This window comes from Rhamphochromis longiceps, linkage group LG18 (genome assembly GCF_057381845.1).
Source record: "Rhamphochromis longiceps isolate RC_006_pf linkage group LG18, R_longiceps_female_GT1.1, whole genome shotgun sequence".
Classification (NCBI taxonomy): domain Eukaryota; kingdom Metazoa; phylum Chordata; class Actinopteri; order Cichliformes; family Cichlidae; genus Rhamphochromis; species Rhamphochromis longiceps.
In genome coordinates, this window is record NC_140574.1 from 33308376 (window position 1) to 33330768 (window position 22393).

The 22393-nt window shown below is 40.6% G+C and overlaps 1 protein-coding gene across 5 annotated transcripts in view; it reads right to left on the reverse strand.

The window, feature by feature from the left end:
• The window catches only part of LOC146648722 (uncharacterized), a 195123-nt gene that overhangs the window by 106054 nt on the left and 66676 nt on the right, over nucleotides 1-22393 (reverse strand). For all 5 annotated transcript variants that reach the window (XM_085389387.1, XM_085389386.1, XM_085389389.1 and 2 more), the window contains one exon: nucleotides 1525-1724. In XM_085389387.1, the coding sequence (XP_085245513.1) occupies nucleotides 1525-1724 (200 nt within the window). The remainder of the gene's footprint in view (nucleotides 1-1524; nucleotides 1725-22393) is intronic.

Here is a 22393-nt window from a genome sequence, read left to right on the forward strand (position 1 = left end):
ATAAACTCCAATTCTATGAAAAGCTTTGCTCTTAACCTTGATGCCCTAACATTTCCTTCTTTCATTTCTCTATGGTTCAATTATGGAAGGAAGGCAAGCAGTCTCAAAGCTTATCTCTCCACTGCGCCCTCATAGACAATGTTTGTATACTTTAAAACCACTATATAATATCTACTGCTACCATATTTATTTACCATGATGTAGGGAATGAATCACAGAAAAATATTCAGGCAACAGTTGCTGTATACACGTTTTTACAAGCATCTCAGATTTATTTATTTATTAAAAGTCAGTAACCAAGCGTATCAGACACGTTGTGCTGACAAAAAGCAATCGAAATCTCCTCCCCTATCCACCAGTCGTTCTTAACATCTAGTGATATGTCTTCAGTTCTCCATATTATAGTACCGCAAGCCAGGAAACATTACCAAACTAACAGGACAGTTGTACTCCACCATTTTCATAACACAGTTTTGATCAACTCAACATCTATGGAAGATTAACATGGTCATGTCAAACCTTGCTTTGGTGGTATTTTCATTTGAATCACAGGCTTGCGTGACAAATTATCATTTTGAGGCCAAGTCAGCTTCAAGTTGCTTTACTTTTTCAGCACATTTTGTCTGATATTATGAACAGTTAACAGAACTTTATCTGTGCTACATTACTTCCCTGAGATCCAGCCGCCTCCACACTAACTAATGTTTTCCTACAGCTTTGGACAAATCTGACGTGACTCTTTCACCGATCATCTTCAAAAGGTGTCAAGTTAATAATATGTTAGCAGTCACAAAGGATACAACGCAGCCTGGGAAATTATTTCTTCTATTTCTATAACTAATTATTTCTTCTGTGTTTCTTTAAGAGGTAAAGTCTGAAAATGAACTTTGACCCAGAGACGGACTGTCTAAAAAACGGATGGTGTCAAACTGAATTATAGTAAGTGTTGGATCCAAGCTGAGTGCCAGAGGTTCTTCAAGTGATCAGGTTTCTAACGTGACAAAAAAACTAAGCAGCATACAGTCTCCAATCCAATCACCGAGTCCTGTACCATAATGTTGCCTTTCTGTTGCTATTAAATTACATATATTATCATATAGATATGTGGTAGACTTTAAAATAACTTTAAGATATGGCGCACTACAATAACAGCCATACACAGATGGCACAGCTTCATTATTAAGCTTTCACTTACCATCAGATTGATAAGATGTAACTCATTTTAAAAGCACTGCAAGCCTAATGTTATTTCAAGCAGGCCATGAAGTCAAGCTTAGTTGCAATCCCAGCTGATCTCAGTGCTAGCACACATCAACTGATGGCTCATTCTACAGAACCAACTGGTAAATACAGGTTGTGTTTTTCAGTTTGAACTGGACGCCAGTGTGAGGCAGGCAACTTAAATTGAACTCTAGTGATGCCAAAATATCTAAATATCTAATGGGTTACCAACCAACCCATTCAGCCAGAAGATCACATGAAGAAAATCACTATGTCTATGTTTAAATGCTTGTAGCAACTTACCACTCTTGGTGTCCTTTCCATCCAGTAAGGGTCGGTAGTCACTCTTGGAGACCGTCTCCCCAACTTTGTCATCGTAGCTCTCTTTCTCCAGTGAAGCCACAAAGTCTCTCTTCAGGAGGGCATCACCAGGGGCCCCACCTTGGACGCCACCGCCACCCCCACCCAGAGCATCTCGCAGGCTCAGGTCCATAGTCCCGTTACTGGAGAGAAAAGGGACAAAATTACTTACATAAATTTTTGCTTAATGATATTTTTCTTCACCTTTAGTCAGGCGCCCATGTTGCTCACTACACTTATAAACTTTATCAGGCAGTTTTTGGGAAAAAATCTCCCAAGTTTTTTTTAAACAGAGCAAGGGATTTTCAACATATGACTTCTTTTTTAGAAAACTTAAATTACTTATCTACAGAAAGTAGCAGGCATATTTCAGAAAAAATGACCTGGGTAAATATTAATAAGCAACTTGAAAACAGACCTTTTTATTGAACCATTTACTTCTTTTTAAGCACCTTTCAAATGCTCAAAGCTTGAAAAATCTAGTCAAAACTGAGGAGTATCTTTACACACAATATAAAAGCTTCACAAAGGGCCTGAACTGTTACTTGAGAAAGCATCGTGCCAAAAACAAAAGCAATCAGTTCAGAGTTGAAAAAAAAAAGAATTACTGATGATGAGATGAAACTATAAGCACAGATATGTTGCTTATGTGCGAAGAAAGAAGAAAGATCACCGTCCCCACAGTGAAACATGGTAGTGGGAGTATTATGCTGTGGGGATGTTTCAGTGCATCTGGAACTGGGAATTAGGGCTGTGCAATATGACCAAAATCTCATATCCCAATATAAGACATATATCGTCCCCTTAACGATATAAATCACAAAGATTTAACATTTTCTGTAAATGCTGTGAATCTCGGGCAGCTCGACTTGCGTTAAGTGTTTCCAGCTGGGCGTCATGTACCTGGAGTCGAGTGTTTTAACCGATGCATGAAGCGATACATTTTTAGACATAAGTTGTAACGGCCACCGTTTTCTTTGTGGGTATTTATTATACGGCGTGCTGCGGGAAAAAGGCTGTTCTAACGTTTGAGTCTAAGGTTTATTTTTTAGCACCTGGCGACTCTTTTTTGCTTCTCATCCGTAAATACTCTGCATACTCTTTCACGTGATTCAGTTTATTTTGAAAAGTCTCAACAGGATCTTGAGCTTTATTGTGAAAGGGTTATGTGGAAAATAAACAAGCGGACACGCGATGGTTTTACTGTCGTTGTTGCTAACGGCAACGCATAAAAACAGGCGCTTGTCCGTCTGTAGTGTGGTTATATTAAATATAAGAGAAAGAGAGAACTTTAAGAAATTAATACAGCCACTACAGTGACCATCAAAACGATGAAAAAATATTGCCATAAACAGTTTATTTTGCGACACCACTAAACAAACGATAGCGTAAACTGAAACGATAGATGTTTTTATATTGCATCCAATATATATCGTTATATCGAACAGCCCTACTGGGAATCGTATTAATTTGGAAGGAATCTTAATGCTTAATTAAATGCTTAATTGAAGCACCTGTTCAGCAAGCTCCAATGTGGAGAAAAGTAGAGCGGTAATATACAGTACAGCATAAAAAGCAAATATGATGCAAACTAATCCATGACACAGAGGCACAATTTGACTGACAAACCGTTTCTGGAATAAGATGCATCAAGGAAGGAAATAAGAATATGAAATGCACTTCATCCTGACATAACTTAAATCAATATGTTCAGTTAAGAAATTACCCCTTACAACTTTCTAAATCCCACAAATACACACTGCAGCCCAACACTTAGACAGCATGACCCTATTACAAACTCTTCTTTCTCCCTGTCCTTTATTTCTGTTTATCCCTCCATCCACACTCGCGGCAAACAAGCTGTCATTGTCTTGCAACTGTACCAAACACACACACACTGACACTCTGTGGCCAGCAGCCAGGATGAGGACATACAGTAGAGTGTTAGCAGGCCTTGAGAAGAACTGTAGGCCATTGTTTCAGGGGTCAGACACCTTACAGTGGTCACCACACACAACATTCCCAAACTGAGAGTCACTTTGGGGTTCTTTAACAGTCTTGTTTTCTCTTGTTGGTTTTCACTGTTGCGCTAATCCACATGCAAATGTATTATTTTTTCACTCTCCTCTCATTTTTCTCATAAACATACATTTTTACCAAAAGTGCTCATTCCAAGTACTTTGTGTCACAGTCACACATTCCTCCTGACTCTTCCTCACACAAACACAATCAGGATGTACTCAATAATGCCATCATTCTAATTTTTAAAATGAACTATCCCTAAATAGAAGCCTCCATTGCCCTCCTAGCGTATTATACTGCAATATTTATCGCTTCATTGGACAGGTTTCATCAGCCAGAACATTCAGAGGCCTGAACTTGGGGTTCTTTGGGGGGGGGGGCTTTTTTTTGCCTCATTGAATCTGTCTATCTACTGTTTTTACTCACAATAGCAGACATTTTTTTTTATCATTACTGACATACAGAATTATACAGAATAACAATTAAGTTTTGTGTCTGGAAATACAACCCATACAGAAGCTTATCCAGAATCCCAATTATGGAAAAGCTTCACGTTTTGAAGGTAACAGTGTATATAATTTCTAGATTCAATACGAAGATTTACTTACAGAGAATTACTCAAAACAATGATAAAAACACTAAAGATGATCACAGGACTCTGCAGTTCTGCTCAGTTTGAAGCTGCTTTTTGTCTATTTATGTCTGCAGTACGCAGATATTTTCAGATGAAAAAGCTCTGATAAAACCAATGTGCATTACATCCTCTACAGCATGCATAGTTAATGAGTGGCTAGTGAATAAGCTGTAATAGCTGTATTACAGCTGAGCTGTAAGAAGAGTGAATCTGGCTTATATATTTCTCAATATTTCTTCCCACAATGTATAATACATATGAAATAACATTATCTTAAGGTAGTACTAGTACTAGTAAAAGTGGTGCACTCCAAAATTTTAAAGTAAAGTTAACAGCTGGTCATGCTCATCATTTTAGATGCAGAATAATATATTCTGTTTGTTTTTAGGTAGTTTTCTAAAAATGTAATCTGCAAAGTCAACAGTTACTATACCTGTGAACTGTATTACAATGTTGAAATATAGTGGACAACTACAAGAAAGTTGCACTAAACAGAGACAGTTAGTTAAGTTTAAAATATGTGAAAATTTATTTCTATTCAAATAAACATTCTGTGAATCACATTTTCTTTTTTTTTCTTCTTTTTTTTTTTACAAACAACATTATTTCAACAGGATGGCTACAATCAGTGGGTTCCCTCTTAGAATAAACTTTAACATCAGTGCGACACATCTGTATTATCATGTTACTATGTTACTATGCAAAGAAAAAGCAGTACATAAAGTAAGGAGGAAAAAAGAAAAAGCTTATAGTGACGGTAAGACTGTTGAGTGAGCTGTTCAGGTCTGAAGGATTAAAAACTGTCTTTCTACCCGAAAACCACCACCTCTCCCTGTCTGAAGCCAACCGTCTGCTACGTAATCACTTCACCCTCCAAACCACTGGCAGTCCTCACACAAGCTAGGACACACACACTGGCAGGAATTTAAACACTTTGCTGTACCGTCATAATACAACTGAGATTAACCTGAGGATATTTTTGTAACTGTGTGTGAGGTAACGCGAAACCTAATGTCAATTAAGCTCTATTTCCAAATTGCTGCCTTTTTCTGCTTTACATAAAAAGGGTATTAGCTAGGTTTTGTAATTATTTTGACCAGGCTGACAAAGTTTTCTGGGAGGAGTTTGCATTATAGATTTTTCAATCTTAAAGTATCAGTAAATAGAGTAACTCTTAGAATTGCAAGAGTCATTGAACAAAAATGTCTTTTCATCATTTCAATCACTACAACATTAAACAACAATTTATGTAGAAAAAAGTAGAAAAAAAATGCTTGCATCAGTGGGTGTGAATGGGTGAATGAGCTATGCTGTCTAAAGTGCTTAGAGTGCTCAGTCAGACCACATAATCTGCTCCAATAAAACCAAACAAAAAGGGAAATGTCATACTAAAACTAAAAATGTATACTGTTACATTTCTGCTATAGACGCTGATGCATTCTTATAACTATAAATGAAGATTTGTGATGCAAAAAAGTTATTAACAATCAAAATCAACAATTAAACTATCAGTTGGTTGGAAAGTGTTTATTTACAACATTCTTAACTGTCACAGTTTATTTGATCTATTGAATTTGTAAGTTAGCTCACATCCAAATTCTAATTAGTGTCTAATTTTTAATGCAGTCTTATTGGAGAGAGTCAGAAGATAAACCAAAATATCCCCCCCCCCCCCCCCCCCCCAAAAAAAAAAAAAACCCAAAAAACTATTATATAAAAGTTAGAAGTTAATTTGCATGTCACTGAGTGAAATATTTGATCCCCTACAATACAGCTAGAATTTTGGCTCCCACAGATTGGCTCAATCAATTGTAGATAGTCCTGATCTCAACTTGTTATGTGATTAAAGCACACCTGTCTACAGAATCAATTTCCAATTCCAGCCTCTCCACCACTATGGGCAAGACCAAAGAGCAGTCATATGGTAAATGAAGTAGTTATTATATAGGTCTTTTCTACTCTGAGAAGTCAAAACAATTTATACAACTTGTCTCATTCACACAAGCACTTTTTTCTGTACACATTTGCATATTATCTAACATTCCCACACATTCATACGCCACTGGACTTCCTGAGCTACATATACTTGGATGTCAGGACCTAGAATGGGTCTACAATCCAACTGTAGGCCCATTGTAGCCTTCAATCCCTGGGCTACAAAACTATCAACAATAATAAACAAAGTGCTGTACAGCTATTTGAAACTAAAAGGATAAATAAATAAAAGCAATACATAGCAATACAAGTAAAAAACACAATACAAGTTAAAAACAATAAGAATTTAAAAACTAGAAAGCCTAGAATTAAGACATGTAGGATAGGTTGAACAAATGTGTCTTCAACTTAATTTTAAAAATCCCCACAGAGCATGCCTGCCTAACATCTTGAGGGAGGTTGTTCCACAAATATGGTACACGAAAAGAAAACGCACGTTCTCCAATTGTCTTTTTTCTGGCTCTGGGAACCTTTAGAAGGCCAGAGTCCTAAGATCGTAGAGCACGGCATGGAACATAAAGGTGTAAAAGGTCAGAGAGGTATGACGATGCCAATCCACTGGCCTTGTAGGTGAGCAGCAGGATCTTAAAATCTGCTCGAACCTAACAAGGTAGCCAACGAAGAGATCTCAGTAGAGGGGTAATGTGCTCAAATTTCCCAGTTCTTGTTAAAATGCGAGCAGCTGCATTTTGCACCATCTGTAGACCTCTAAAGCTTTTCTTTGGTAGCCCAGAAAGAAGAGCATTACAATAATCAATACGTGAAGACACAAATGCATGGACAAGAACCTCTGCAATGTCGTTGGCAAAAGTTGATTTTGAATTTGGCTATGTTCCTCAAATGATACAAGGCAGTCTTTGTTATCTCTTTAACATGAGACTCGAAGGAGAGCACCATGTCGAACCACACACCCAAGTTTTTTACCTTGTCCCTGCAATTTATGTCATCAATTTTCAAGATGAAATTTTGGGACAAGTACTGAAGTTTTTTGACAAGTACTCTGTCTTATCAGTGTTTAGGAGCAAGAAATTATCCGATAACCAGCCCCTAATTGCAGATAGATAAGATTCTAGTTTAGACACCTCAGCACAATTTCCAAAGGTTAGAGGAACATAAAGCTGCAGGTCGTTAGCGTAACAATGAAAGGTTACATTAAAAGAACGTAAAAGAACACCAAGAGGCAGCAGATACATAGAAAACAGCAATGGTCCAAGTACAGAGCCCTGAGGGACCCCATGCCTCATTGCCCAGGTCTCGGAGAGATCATTTTTAAAACTAACAGTCTGAGACCTCCCAGACAGGTAAGATCTCAGCCATGATAAAATATTTCCTGTAACTCCAATAAAATGTTCAAGCCTATCCAATAAAATACAGTGATCCACAGTGTCAAACGCAGCACTTACAGTGGGGCAAAAAAGTATTTAGTCAGCCACCGATTGTGCAAGTTCCCCCACTTAAAATGATGACAGAGGTCAGTAATTTGCACCAGAGGTACACTTCAACTGTGAGAGACAGAATGTGAAAAAAAAATCCATGAATTCACATGGTAGGATTTGTAAAGAATTTATTCGTAAATTAGGGTGGAAAATAAGTATTTGGTCACCTCAAACAAGGAAAATCTCTGGCTCCCACAGACCTGTAACGTCTTCTGTAAGAAGCTTTTCTGTCCCCCACTCGTTACCTGTATGAATGGCACCTGTTTGAACTCATCATCTGTATAAAAGACACCTGTCTACAGCCTCAAACAGTCAGACTCCAAACTCCGCCATGGCCAAGACCAAAGAGCTTTCGAAGGACACCAGGAAAAGTATTGTAGACCTGCACCAGACTGGGAAGAGTGAATCTACAATAGGCAAGCAGCTTGGTGTGAAAAAAATCCATGAATCCACATGGTAGGATTTGTAAAGAATTTATTCGTAAATCAGGGTGGAAAATAAGTATTTGGTCAATAACAAAAATACAACTCAATACTTTGTAACATAACCTTTGTTGGCAATAACAGAGGTCAAACGTTTACTATAGGTCTTTACCAGGTTTGCACACACAGTAGCTGGTATTTTGGCCCATTCCTCCATGCAGATCTTCTCGAGAGCAGTGATGTTTTGGGGCTGTCGCCGAGCAACACGGACTTTCAACTCCCGCCACAGATTTTCTATGGGGTTGAGGTCTGGAGACTGGCTAGGCCACTCCAGGACTTTCAAATGCTTCTTACGAAGCCACTCCTTTGTTGCCCGGGCGGTGTGTTTTGGATCATTGTCATGTTGGAAGACCCAGCCTCGTTTCATCTTCAAAGTTCTCACTGATGGAAGGAGGTTTTGGCTCAAAATCTCACGATACATGGCCCCATTCATTCTGTCCTTAACACGGATCAGTCGTCCTGTCCCCTTGGCAGAAAAACAGCCCCATAGCATGATGTTTCCATCCCCATGCTTCACAGTAGGTATGGTGTTCTTGGGATGCAACTCCGTATTCTTCTTCCTCCAAACACGACGAGTTGAGTTTATACCAAAAAGTTCTACTTTGGTTTCATCTGACCACATGACATTCTCCCAATCCTCTGCTGTATCATCCATGTGCTCTCTGGCAAACTTCAGACGGGCCTGGACATGCACTGGCTTCAGCAGCGGAACACGTCTGGCACTGCGGGATTTGATTCCCTGCCGTTGTAGTGTGTTACTGATGGTGACCTTTGTTACTTTGGTCCCAGCTCTCTGCAGGTCATGCACCAGGTGCCCCCGTGTGGTTCTGGGATCTTTGCTCACCGTTCTCATGATCATTTTGACCCCACGGGATGAGATCTTGCGTGGAGCCCCAGATCGAGGGAGATTATCAGTGGTCTTGTATGTCTTCCATTTTCTGATGATTGCTCCCACAGTTGATTTTTTTCACACCAAGCTGCTTGCCTATTGTAGATTCACTCTTCCCAGTCTGGTGCAGGTCTACAATACTTTTCCTGGTGTCCTTCGAAAGCTCTTTGGTCTTGGCCATGGCGGAGTTTGGAGTCTGACTGTTTGAGGCTGTAGACAGGTGTCTTTTATACAGATGATGAGTTCAAACAGGTGCCATTCATACAGGTAACGAGTGGGGGACAGAAAAGCTTCTTACAGAAGACGTTACAGGTCTGTGGGAGCCAGAGATTTTCCTTGTTTGAGGTGACCAAATACTTATTTTCCACCCTAATTTACGAATAAATTCTTTACAAATCCTACCATGTGAATTCATGGATTTTTTTTTCACATTCTGTCTCTCACAGTTGAAGTGTACCTCTGGTGCAAATTACTGACCTCTGTCATCATTTTAAGTGGGGGAACTTGCACAATCGGTGGCTGACTAAATACTTTTTTGCCCCACTGTATGTGTGTCTGTGTGTTACACCGGAGCTCTTTAAAGGGGGAAGCTTGACAACCAAGCTAGCTACCATTAGCTGACAACTTAGCACTGATGTTCTTTCACTCAAATGATGTTACTTCTGGTTCCAAACATACAGCAGCAACAGCTCTGAGAAATCAAATAATAAATGATGACATCCATCTTTTACACTCTTAATGATCAGCATGAATGGTAGATATAGACTACAAATAAAACTTGCATATGACTCAAATGCGCAAGTTGAGTTTGATATATTTTTGCAATGTGCACTTATCAGAAAACTGTGCCAACATTGAAAACAGGAACTGCTGAGATTGATAAGAATTTGGAAGCTCTTCTCAATTCCAATCCCTACGCTTGTTCTCAACCAAAGCCAGACTGATAGTTCTGACAAAAGCAGAAAACAGTGTAAAAGAAAATTGTGTGAATTCGATCTTGACAGTAACTGATAGTGTCCTGGAGTCCATCTCTCCACCTGGTTGCATTGAGTCTTCTGTCATGCAGACGTCTGTGGTGAACAAAACAGTAATCACATAGTCACGGTTGCAAGCGTGAAGTGTTAAAGTCAGCGGTGTAGAGAAGCGAATCACCAGTTTTGTTTGTGGCTGAACTTGTGCTGCTGCTGTAGCTCAGAGGTTTACTTTACGTTATGGACGTAGCTGTGTAGTAATCACGCAGCAGACCACAGTCCACGGTTCAGTGCTTTTCAGCATACTTGCTTTATTAACAGTTGCTGTTCACACACTCGTGCTGCAGCTTTACAGCTCAGCCGCACACACTATACTTCCACTATACTTCAAGCCCCTGGCTGTCACCACTAATCTCACAATGTACTGGGCCCAGCTGCTTGTCTTCCTAGGAACACTATATGATATAATACTATATAATAATATATTAACAATGGAAAGTTATGTGCACACTGACATATGTTTAGGACATGCACAAAAGTACCACATTTTGTGTAAATCCCATAATAATCATTGATTATGAATGGTCAGTACAGTCACATCAGTGATGTTAACTTGGTCAAAACACAACAAGGGCAAGAGATGTTCAGCACCAACGGCCTGATAGCGAATTGAGTCTTAGTCCAACTTCTCAGGCACTCATGCTACCTGTCATCATCATAGAATCAGTTTCAGCTGGGTCTTCATCTCTCTTTTTAAAATCTAGCTAGCTAGTATTGTTTTCCCTGATGCCTCTGTGTTGCATCAGAATAAAAGTGGTCAAGTTGTTTTCTGCTTTTGTCAGAACTATCAGTCTGGCTTTGGTTGAGAACAAGCGTAGGGATTGGAATTGAGAAGAGCTTCCAAATTCTTATCAATCTCAGCAGTTCCTGTTTTCAATGTTGGCACAGTTTTCTGATAAGTGCACATTGCAAAAATATATCAAACTCAACTTGCGCATTTGAGTCATATGCAAGTTTTATTTGTAGTCTATATCTACCATTCATGCTGATCATTAAGAGTGTAAAAGATGGATGTCATCATTTATTATTTGATTTCTCAGAGCTGTTGCTGCTGTATGTTTGGAACCAGAAGTAACATCATTTGAGTGAAAGAACATCAGTGCTAAGTTGTCAGCTAATGGTAGCTAGCTTGGTTGTCAAGCTTCCCCCTTTAAAGAGCTCCGGTGTAACACACAGACACACATACAGTGGGGCAAAAAAGTGATTTTTTTACAAAAAATCCTGCTGGAAGAGTTCAATACATGTCTCCCTGAAAACATTGTCGTGTATCTTAATGAGCAGAAGGTGGGGTTACTGTCTAAAGCCGCGGTCCTTGCCGACGAGTTTGTGTTAACTCATCGTGCTGCACTTTCGACAGAGCGCCGTGAGTACACTTCCTCACCTCGTCCTGTCAGAAGTTATAGGGTTTCCCCTAAGCGCCAGACACGTTCTGCTGCTATTCCTATGTCAGATCGCAAATGTTTTTATTGTCATGAAATCGGGCACCTCGTTGCTGCTTGCCCATCACTACAGCGCAGGGAGCAGGCCAACACGGTGAGGAAGCCGAAAAGTGTGGGTTTCGTTCGTTCTATGTCAGCTTCCACTTCACCTAGCAATGGAGTGGGAAGTGAAGGCTTTGATGAGAGCTACTGCCCTTTTGTGTCGGAGGGGTTTGTTTCGTTGAATGAAAAAGAGGAGGATCGGGTGCCGATCATGATTCTGCGTGACACTGGGGCCGCGCAGACTCTTATTTTGAAGGGTATTCTACCTTTTTCTGATGACTCTTTTTGTGGTTCGGATGCTCTTGTCTGGGGTGTAAAAATGGATGTACTGCGTGTGCCACTGCACAATGTGTTTCTTCAATCGCCGCTCGTTTCGGGTTCGGTACCGGTTGGCGTGCGTGACCAGTTGCCAGTGCCCGGAGTTGCGATGATTCTGGGGAATGATTTGGCTAACGGAAAAGTGTTTTCTACCCCGAGAGTGGTTGAGATACCGGTGCCTGATATTTCATTATCTAACCCTGTCGCTGAGGAGCGTTCCTCCTCTGTTTTTCCTGCTTGCGCGGTAACTCGTGCGCATAGGCGCAAGTACGGTGACGTGGATTTATCTGATTCTTTTCTCTGTGCTGGTGGTGGGCCGGAGTCTGAATCTGAAACCCGTGTTCCACTGACGGGCGACTCTGAGGCGATGCTGCCTATTAGCCCATCAGTGACACCTCAACTGTCTTTGGAAATCAACAAAAAGGAGTTGGTTTCGGCACAGCAGAGTGACCCGACTCTTGTGAGTTGTTTTTCCGCTGCCAACTCTAGCGACCAGTACCCTCGTGTTTATAGTGTCGAGGATGACGTGTTGATGCGTACTTGGTATCCGCCTACAGCTGGTGATTTGGGTTGGAATGTGTTTAAACAGGTTCTGGTGCCTCAACAGTACCGACCCAAAGTTCTTAGTCTTGCCCATGACAGTTTTTCTGGACATTTAGGTATTAGGAAAACCTATCACCGCATTCTGCGTCATTTCTTTTGGCCAGGATTGAAGAATGACGTTGCTCAGTATTGTCGTTCTTGTCACACCTGTCAGATTAGTGGTAAGCCTAACCAAGTCATTCCACCCGCTCCATTACACCCTATTCCAGTTTTAGGGGAACCTTTTGAACACATCCTCATCGACTGCGTTGGTCCGCTCCCTAAAACAAAATCGGGTCACCAGTACCTCTTGACTCTGATGTGTGTTGCTACCCGTTTTCCCGAGGCAATTCCGTTGCGCACCCTTAAGGTTAAACCAGTTGTTAAGGCATTGGTGAACTTTTTCTCTATTTTTGGTTTACCAAAAGCTGTTCAAACTGACCAAGGCTCTAATTTCATGTCTAGGATTTTTGCTCAGGTTTTGCAGTCACTTGGCATTAAACATCGGAAATCTAGTGCCTATCATCCGGAGTCGCAAGGTGCGCTCGAGCGGTTTCATCAGACATTGAAATCGATGATGCGGAAATTTTGCCTTGAGTCTCAAAAGGAGTGGGATGAGGGGTTGCCGCTGCTTCTTTTAGCAGTGAGAGAAAGTGTGCAGGAGTCGTTAGGATTTAGCCCTGCTGAGCTGGTGTTCGGTCACACAGTGCGTGGCCCCTTGCGATTGCTTAAGGAGAACTTCCTGTCCGACACTGTTGCCCCTAAGGAAAATGTGTTAGACTATGTGAGCTCTTTCAGAGAGCGTTTGCATAAAGCGTGCGCAATTGCACGGGATGCTCTCAGTGCAACACAAGGTAGGATGAAGAGGAAGTTTGATGTGAAGGCTGTGCAGCGAAAATTTGAGGTTGGTGATAAAGTTTTAACACTTTTACCGGTCCCTGGATCTTCCCTCCAGGCCAAGTTCAGTGGTCCGTATACAGTGCAGGCGAAATTGAGTGACACGGATTATGTCATCGACACCCCAGAGCGAAGGAAAAAGTGCCGTGTGTGTCATATTAATATGATGAAGCCCTACTTTGCTGGTGGTGTGTCAACAGTTGCGACTGTGGGGGTGCCGGTTTCCGAAACTCGGTATGACCCAGTAGGTGACGATTTGGTTTTCGGTTGTGCTGTGGGCTGCGCACGACTTAGGAATTCTGAAATCCTACGTGATTTAAGGTCACATTTAACTGGGGTAGACGATGATGTCCGAAATGACGTGTGTCGGTTGATTGAAAATCATCCTAATCTTTTCTCGGACACTCCATCCTGTACCACCGTGTTGGAGCATGATATCGATGTGGGGGACCATCCTCCAATCAAACAGCATGCCTACCGGGTGAATCCCACTACGCGTGCTCTTTTCCAGACAGAAGTCTCTTATCTGTTGGAGAATTGTCTTGCTGTCCCTAGCTCTAGTGCGTGGAGTTCCCCATGTCTCCTAGTGCCTAAAGCGGATAAGACCCCACGGTTTTGTACAGATTTTCGGAAGGTGAACAGTGTGACCAAGCCTGACTCCTATCCTCTGCCCAGAATGGAGGATTGTGTTGATAGGGTCGGTTCTGCGACCTTCGTTACCAAGCTGGACTTGTTAAAGGGCTATTGGCAAGTTCCCCTAACATCACGTGCGGCCGAAATCTCTGCTTTTGTTACTCCTGACCATTTTCTCCAGTACACTGTCATGCCTTTCGGGTTGCGCAACGCTCCCGCCACATTTCAACGGCTCATGAATATCGTGCTGGGCGGCGTCTGCAAGTGTGAAGTGTATTTGGATGACATTGTCGTCTATTCAGACACCTGGTCAGAGCATATGGAGACACTCACTGATGTGTTCCATCGCTTGGAAAGGGAATCCCTCACCCTCAACCTCGCCAAGTGTGATTTTGGTAAAGCCATGGTGACGTACTTAGGAAAGCAGGTGGGTCAGGGGCAAGTGCGCCCTATCTCGGCCAAAATCCAGGCCATACTGGATTTTCCCGCCCCTCAGACTAGGCGTGAGCTTCGCCGTTTCCTCGGCATGGTGGGCTACTACCGGGGTTTCTGTCAAAACTTCGCGGACGTGGTCGCACCTCTCACTAGCCTCACTAGTGTGTTGAGACCTTTTGTGTGGACCTCTGCGTGTCAGAGTGCATTCTGGACTGTTAAGACTCTCCTGTGCAGTGCGCCAGTGCTGGCCGCCCCTGATTTTGCACGCCCTTTTAAGTTGGAAGTGGACGCCAGTGCAAACGGGGCAGGTGCCGTATTGCTGCAGGAAGACCATCATGGTGTGGATCACCCAATCGGCTATTTCTCAACGAAATTCAATGTCCATCAGCGAGGGTACAGCACGATTGAGAAAGAGGCCCTCTCTCTGCTGTTCGCATTGCAGCATTTCGAGGTGTATGTCGGTGGCAGTCCCTCGCCTGTGATTGTTTATACCGACCACAATCCCTTGGTATTCCTAATGCGGATGCAGAACTCGAACCAAAGGCTGATGAGGTGGTCCCTCCTGGTGCAGGAGTTTTCTGCCCCCCAAACACTCCCCTGTCCACCAGTCTCTCCACCAAACAGTGTTTAATTTCCGCCTTCTTAGCATTCAACGGAACATCCACCCCGAATAAGTTAGCCACTACCAACAAATCTGCTTTTGTGCACCGCTCCAACTTTTCAATGGAGGGACGTTGCGCAAAATCATCCATGTCAAACGACATCACGAGCAAAGCGAAAAAGGTAAACACAACTCCGCAGACACCCAACCGCATCCGCGCACTCCAGAGCCGCAAAACTCGCGCACGACGTTTTCCCCCCCACCACAAACGCAAAAAGGAAACGAACCAATCACACGAACGAAAAGGGACGAGCCCCCATTTTTTTTTTTCATTCACTTCTCATCTGTATGTGGGTTAAAATAGATTTACAAAATTGGAATGAATACAGTTCTGATTTTGTTACACATCTGGTCAAGTTATCATCTCACCATAGACTAGAAAACACTTGTTTTCATTACACAGAAAGATACAAGTCAGTTTTCAGCTAAGCTGTAGGTCAATTCAGCTCTGTGATGACTCACAGTACAATATCTAAATCTGTGCTAATGATGTAACAGCAGTGAATGGAGAGGTTAGTGGCCCCGGGGAGATACACTTTCCCACATTCACTGTGCTCGTTGGTGGCTAAAAATGGCAAAAAAATCATATGCATTTGCACTTCTGTTTGGCTTAGAAGACCACAAATATTTGTAGCTACAGTATTAAGTGCAGTTACCAACACATGGTTATATTCAGGATTCTGGTTTATTATGAGATTTTATGAGTCAACATAGCACATATATTCATACACATCTGTGCATCCAGGCTCATTCACAAAAAAGTAGAGGAGCACATCGCTGCTGTAGCAGCACTTTCCATGACATTGAAAGTAGGAGTAATAAGAAAAAAGAATAATGGAAAATGTGTGTACTGAATTTATTGTCATTTTCCAGATCTAAGATCAAGAAGGACACTGTAATTTGGTTTGACATTGCATTCCACCAAATTTGAATCCTGGCTGCATCTCCATCGACCTGTTTCATATAGATTTGCACTTTGCACAAAAAAACAAAACAAAAAAACAAAAACGCAAATGGAACAAAACATAAACTCATTTAACACTGGTATGAGATTTGTACTAGTGACATCAAATACCTTAAGACAAGGTGTGTATTTCAGATGGAACTAAACATGACTTGATTGATGTATCTGTATCTTAAAGTAGGAAAACAGCTGGCTCAAAGTAATAAAAAAAACAACAACGTCTGTTAAGGGACAGTGGGCTGTATGCTCTTCCACCATCACAGCTGCAAATCTCTATTGGAGACTAACCACATGGTGCCATATCATCAATCTAAACACAATGCACATATGTATTTTGAAGCTCTACTGATCTAAACTTTCATATTAATGAAAGATCAAACAACTACTGTATATCTAATGTGAAGCAAGTCATTTGAATGATGACTCCACAGCAAGCAGTAACATCTGAGGTTAAATAAGTTCTAATAAGTAGTTACAAATTGCTATGTGCAGCTTTAGGGAAATAGAAGGAGCTCATCCACACTCACTACTCGGTGAACAAAGTCGATTTCATCTGCGTGGTTACATGCCAAGCAGGGATCTGTCCCACAATGACAGGGCAGCTCCTCTCAACAGCTAGATGACAAAGCTGGCAGATGTGGAGGATAAATATGTTCCCTAATTTAATTGGGAGCAAGTAATCTAGAGAGCTGAAATGTGTCTGAGAGTCCATTAACTGGTTTAGAAATGTTGACTCTGAAAGAAATACCAGTTCAATCGTGGTTTCATCATACTACGTATGTTTTCTTGCTTTTCTCCTTTTATGTTTTTAATAAAACCTGGTGTGACAAACGCATGGTCCTGACCAAGGTTATTATCGTTAACGAAAACTAACGAAATAACGAAAACTAGAAGTGAAAAAACATTTTCGTTAACGGAAATAAAAATAAAAACAAAAGAAGGAAAACTAACTAAAACTGAATTTATAGCAAAAATGTGTTTAGTTTTCATTGATGTGTGTGTGTCATACAATAGTCAAGGGTGAAGATGAAGTTTAGTTTCCAGATTTTTTTCTTGCTGTCTCATTATGCCAGCAGGTGGCAGTACGTTAGTCGAGTCGTCTGTGTTGCTGCTCCGTCCACGCGCAGAATCATGTCAGGAAAAGTCGGGAGAAAGCGCCAGAGTCCAATTTGGGATTACTTTGAATATGACTGTGTTTTGGATGAAGTGTCTTGTAGTGGAAAGAGACAAATTATGAGGGACATTTCTAAAGGAAAAAAATCCCACAAACCTTAAAGTGCACTTGAAAAGCTCACACAAGAAGGCTAACCTAGCTTACCTTGAGAAGGTAAGGGAGCACACTCAAACCTCATCACCAGAAACAGAAGCTAACCCCAGGCAAGGCAGCATGATGCATCCCGAGACAACAGGACGGGGACATCTACATAACTGTGTGAGTCAATTGCCTTCAAAAAGTTTATCAATTCACTTGAACCAAAATTACGAACACCCGGTGCCGCAAGAGTTAATAGTCTCATTGGGGCCAAGATATACATTTTATAGTTGCCTGGTATCAATGGTTGTTCATCTGCCTTTATTTATTTATTTATTTATTTAAAGAACCCATAGGTGGGAATGTGAGTTGTCTGTCTCTGCGTGTTAGCCCTGCGACAGACAGGCGACCTGTCCAGGGTGCAGGGTATGGTAGCTGGAATAGCAACATACCCAAGGATAAGCAGAAGAGCATGACTGATATGATGAAACTGGGATTTTGTTACACTTAATTATTGCAAACACAACTAAAACTATAACTGAAACTAATCAAAACTAAACTGAAACTAAGGATTTTCAAAAAAATAAAAACTAAACTAAACTAGCAAACAATTGGTAAAAACTAATTAAAACTGATATAAAATTGAAAATCTGAAGTCAAAACTAAATAAAAATAAAAACTAATGAAAATTGCAAAACTATTAAAACCCTGGTCCAGACAGCAGGAAAACAATGTGATATGAAAACAGGAAACATGTAGGTAACTAGGGCTGCCACAAACGATTATTTTGATAGTCGACTAGTCACCGATTATTTTTGCGATTAGTCGACTAATCAGATCATCATCCATTAGACGTAAAACTACAGCTTATTGCACCAGCAGCATCTGCTCTTATATAACTATCATTAGCTTACAGCTTTAAGTGTTTAAGGTATGTGCTCACTAAAAGTAAAGACAAGATGATAGTTTGTTAAATTTTTATGAAATTTGCAGATTGTTTCGGTGAAGTTTAATAAACTCCTTGCTATCTAAACTATAACAGGACACTGGAGTATATTCTGGAGCATCTCACACTTCTGATAATCAGCTGTCTGCTTGACGTTTATTCAGCTGTGCAAAAACTATAACTTTAATCTCAGACAAACTGATTTACTCAGGAACAAATAAAATACAAAAAAAAAAGCCAAACAATAACATTTTAAGTTATCTAAGTGACTCATATATATTTAACCTGAGTAGCGAAAGACAGCGGTGGGTTTGAAAACGATTTGTGGGGAGTCCGGTGTTCTCACGGCGCTAGTTAGCCTAGCCCCCGGCTCGCTAACGAGCTAGTGGGTAACAGATGTCTCCGAAAATGTCGGAGCGCTTTTGAAAATATGTGGTGTCCTGATAAACTGAGCAGATATTTGAGGTTTACACAGCTACATTCTCGCCTGAAAATATGTTAAACGTTTATTTTGTGACCCAGAAAGAAGAATAAGAGTAACATTAAAACTAACTAGCTGCCGCCATTGTTGGAAACTGCGCTGGGCCGCGCTATGAATTCTGGGACACAGCTTCTTCTTCTTCTTCTTCTTCGGGGTTTAACGGTAGGTGACATCCTTGTACATGCAATGCTGCCATCTTCTGTTTCAGTCCGTTATTACACTCTTAAATCCTGCCACTTATTCCTGCGTCTTTTGTGATCTTACAAAGTTTCAAACGACACGTCGACTATTAAATCAGTCGTCGACGATTTTGATAGTCGACGTAATCGTGACTAGTCGACAAATCGTGGCAGCCCTATAGGTAACTATAAAGAACCATTCTCATTGATTAAAGAATCAGGACAAAAACATCATATCAGTGATATAAGAAGGTTTCTGTTTTTCAGACTCATGCCATCAAAACGTGTTAACAAAATCCTGTCATGGCTGCCCAGCCAGTCGCCATGGTGACTCAGCAGCTCCTCACTGTCTCCTCCTTGATGGGCACAAGTTCTGACACACCCACACACATACATGCACAGACTGTCTCTGATGAGCAGCAGTTTATATTACCACTGATAACACACACACACACACACACACACACGCACACACGTTCCAGTATATGAGGGTAGGTGCAGACAAGTCAGCTAAATCCAGATTACTAACTGCGCAAACCTGTCAAGTGTGACTTTGTGTTGTGTTTCAGTTTCTGTGTGTGTGTGTGTTGTCAAGGTACTCAAGAAAACAAGAAGTGCACAGATGATATGAGCTGGTGAAGTTGAATAGAGGAGAACAAATGGAAACTGATCTGCATGAAATGATACTGTATCTTTCCATCTCACTTTTTTCTTGCTGTGTGCATACTCTGATTTCATAGATTTTTCTTTGTGTTTTGTAGCACATTCATTCAACAGAGCACTGTTTCTGTTACTTTCTTTCATTCTTGGTCCATTAAGGTGGGACTATTATGCTTGTGCTTTTTTTTCTGGAGACATATATACTGATTCAGTGGTGGAGGTTCGTTTTAAACATGGCCAAGGTTTAATAATGAGGTTGATGTATGCACAAATAGCAAAAAGCAGAAAAAAGCAGAGGCTCATTAGACTGTAAAAACTTGGCTCAGTATTTTTTTTTACTTTTTTGTTCAGTATGATGTCAAAAGAGAGGATATGGCTAAGACAGCCAGTTTGTGTGCACAGCTACATGTTATGTACTAGCAAGAATTTGGCCTAAAGAGAGGAAAAAAGGGAGCTTTAACATCTTGTTTTAGATGGATGATTACTTAAGAAATGGTACCAAGAGTAAGAATAAGGTTTATTTTGAACTGTGAGTCATGCAAAGCTACTCTAGTAAAGTCTAAAAGTAAAAATGTTGAACTGTAAATGGCCATAGTCACATTCATCTTTTCATAAATGAAAGCTTGATACATTTAAACTAAGCAGTTGACAGTCAAATAAGAAATGTCTTTGTGTTAGGCTAGTAGTTACCAATAAAGTTTCCAAGTTTGCAATCCAACTTCAAGAGATATTCTGTCATATGATGTCAAACATCAAACCAAGCTTGTGACTGAGAGGTCACAAATCAATAGCTAGTGAATGTGTGGTTTCACTATCAGATCAATTCATCACGTCTGTTTGCAAAAACAAGCAGCAACAGCAAAAATGCTCATCTTAGGCTTCAAAATGGGACTCGGCTAATTGAGTGACAACACAGTAGTCACTCATCTAAGCATACTGCGTGTGCTTAGTGACATGTGATTGATAATGAATTCAGTTTGAGGAACAATTACATTGAGTTCATGTGTCCTTTTGTATTCAGAACTGCGGTTCCATTTAACTGAAAAGCCATTAGGGATGACTCAGCCAGTGAATACACTGCGTTTCGGACCACTGAGATTTGTTTATTTTATTGTTTAAAAATAAACATTGTGACTGGATGGATATGGAAGGATTGGATAAATTTCAACTTATTTTGAGCAGCTAACATTTTTCTGCACCCAAACATTTAACTGGGATGAACTGTGACTGCACTCCAGACTTTGGGTTTAAATAATGAACTCTTGCTTACATCCTGGGAGCAGGGTGCATGTTTTGATGCTTTAAATGAAGGGGACATTTTATACTCATTCCTGCCTCGCTCTGCTGTACTGGCTGATGGCTGGTCTGATCTTAAGCTCAGTAGGACAGAAATAACCTTTGCTTATTTCAAATCATGAACACATAATAATGGAAGCTCTCAGAAGGATGAATATGAAGATGAGAAAGGGACACAGTGTTTTCCATCATTCCTGGTTCAACTGCCACATGATGTCAGGTCTGATTTGAATCTCCGCCTCTTTTCTCCACAGGAAAAACTGACCTTTGTTGTTGCCTCTGAAGCCATTGTTTGATCTATTCACTGAACCTCTACTGTACAGTTGGCTCACTCCAAAGGCTACATGGACAATAATTTTTGCTCTGTGCTTGATATCTGTTGGTATTTACCTTGGTCACATTTAAGTAGTTCATCTGGGTGATCTGATAAAGATCATGATGTGTAAATTAGTAAATGGATAATTGAGTTACTAGTAATGGTATTATTAGTAATCCTAAAGGCTCTGTTTAAATGCAATCTATAATGTTAACCCATCCGTCAATGCACAGATGCCACTGGATACCCTGGATGTAACAGGGACTGATCATCATATACAGCAAGTACTTTAACATCCAATACAACACCGGCCTTTCCCGTTCTAAAGGTTTCATACACAGTGTTATCTGGTGTGCATTCCCATTTGAAGCACTTTTGTTCAACGCCAAGCCCTCAAGCAAACTGACAGTCCTCACAGAAGAACTGCTGTCTTGCTAACTATTAGAGGTTGACCAATTAAGCTCTTTGCTCTTTCCATCTTGAAGTTACAGCTATCAATCAACCTTTAAAAATGCACTGAGCTGTTTATTTTGAGATTTAGCAACGACATTTCTCTTAAAAGATCTGTCTCACAAAGCAGGAAAAGTGCTTTAATGTGATCCACTTTTAACCAAGGCAGATCACTATGGTAACCACAAATAAGGCAGCAGCACCAGGTCTATGTTCATACTGCTTAACATGGTCACCTCCTCACCAATCCTCACATGAACCAAATAATTTGAAGATAACAGTACAATCAAATTACATAACCTGATATTTCCAGTAGCGGATAACATGTGTGCAGGATTAAAACACTACATAACAATAATGTTTCTTTCAGTGACTGATATATTTCATCAGACATAATAAATGTTTGAGGGAAGTTAACGCACCTTGTCCCCAATCTGGCAATAAAATTGGTTTCAATAATAAATGAAGTATAGTGAAGTTTGCTGAAAGTCTTTAGAGGAATTCTCAAAGTGACTGGTGTGGATCCATATATTAGCAAAGTGAAAAGCTGACTGGATAACATTAAAATATTCAGAGGGGGGAAACTTATAAATATATAGAATTAATGAAAAGTTAATTCACTGTGAATTCATCACTAAGCAGGAGTGAGACTGCAAGCACAATTTCCATTTCAGTGGATTTACAGTTAGTCTTAACATAATGTTTTGAAACGCGTCAAGATGAAAGTTTGTGGAATTTGATAGACAGTTTATTTTCCATGTGTGAGTAACAC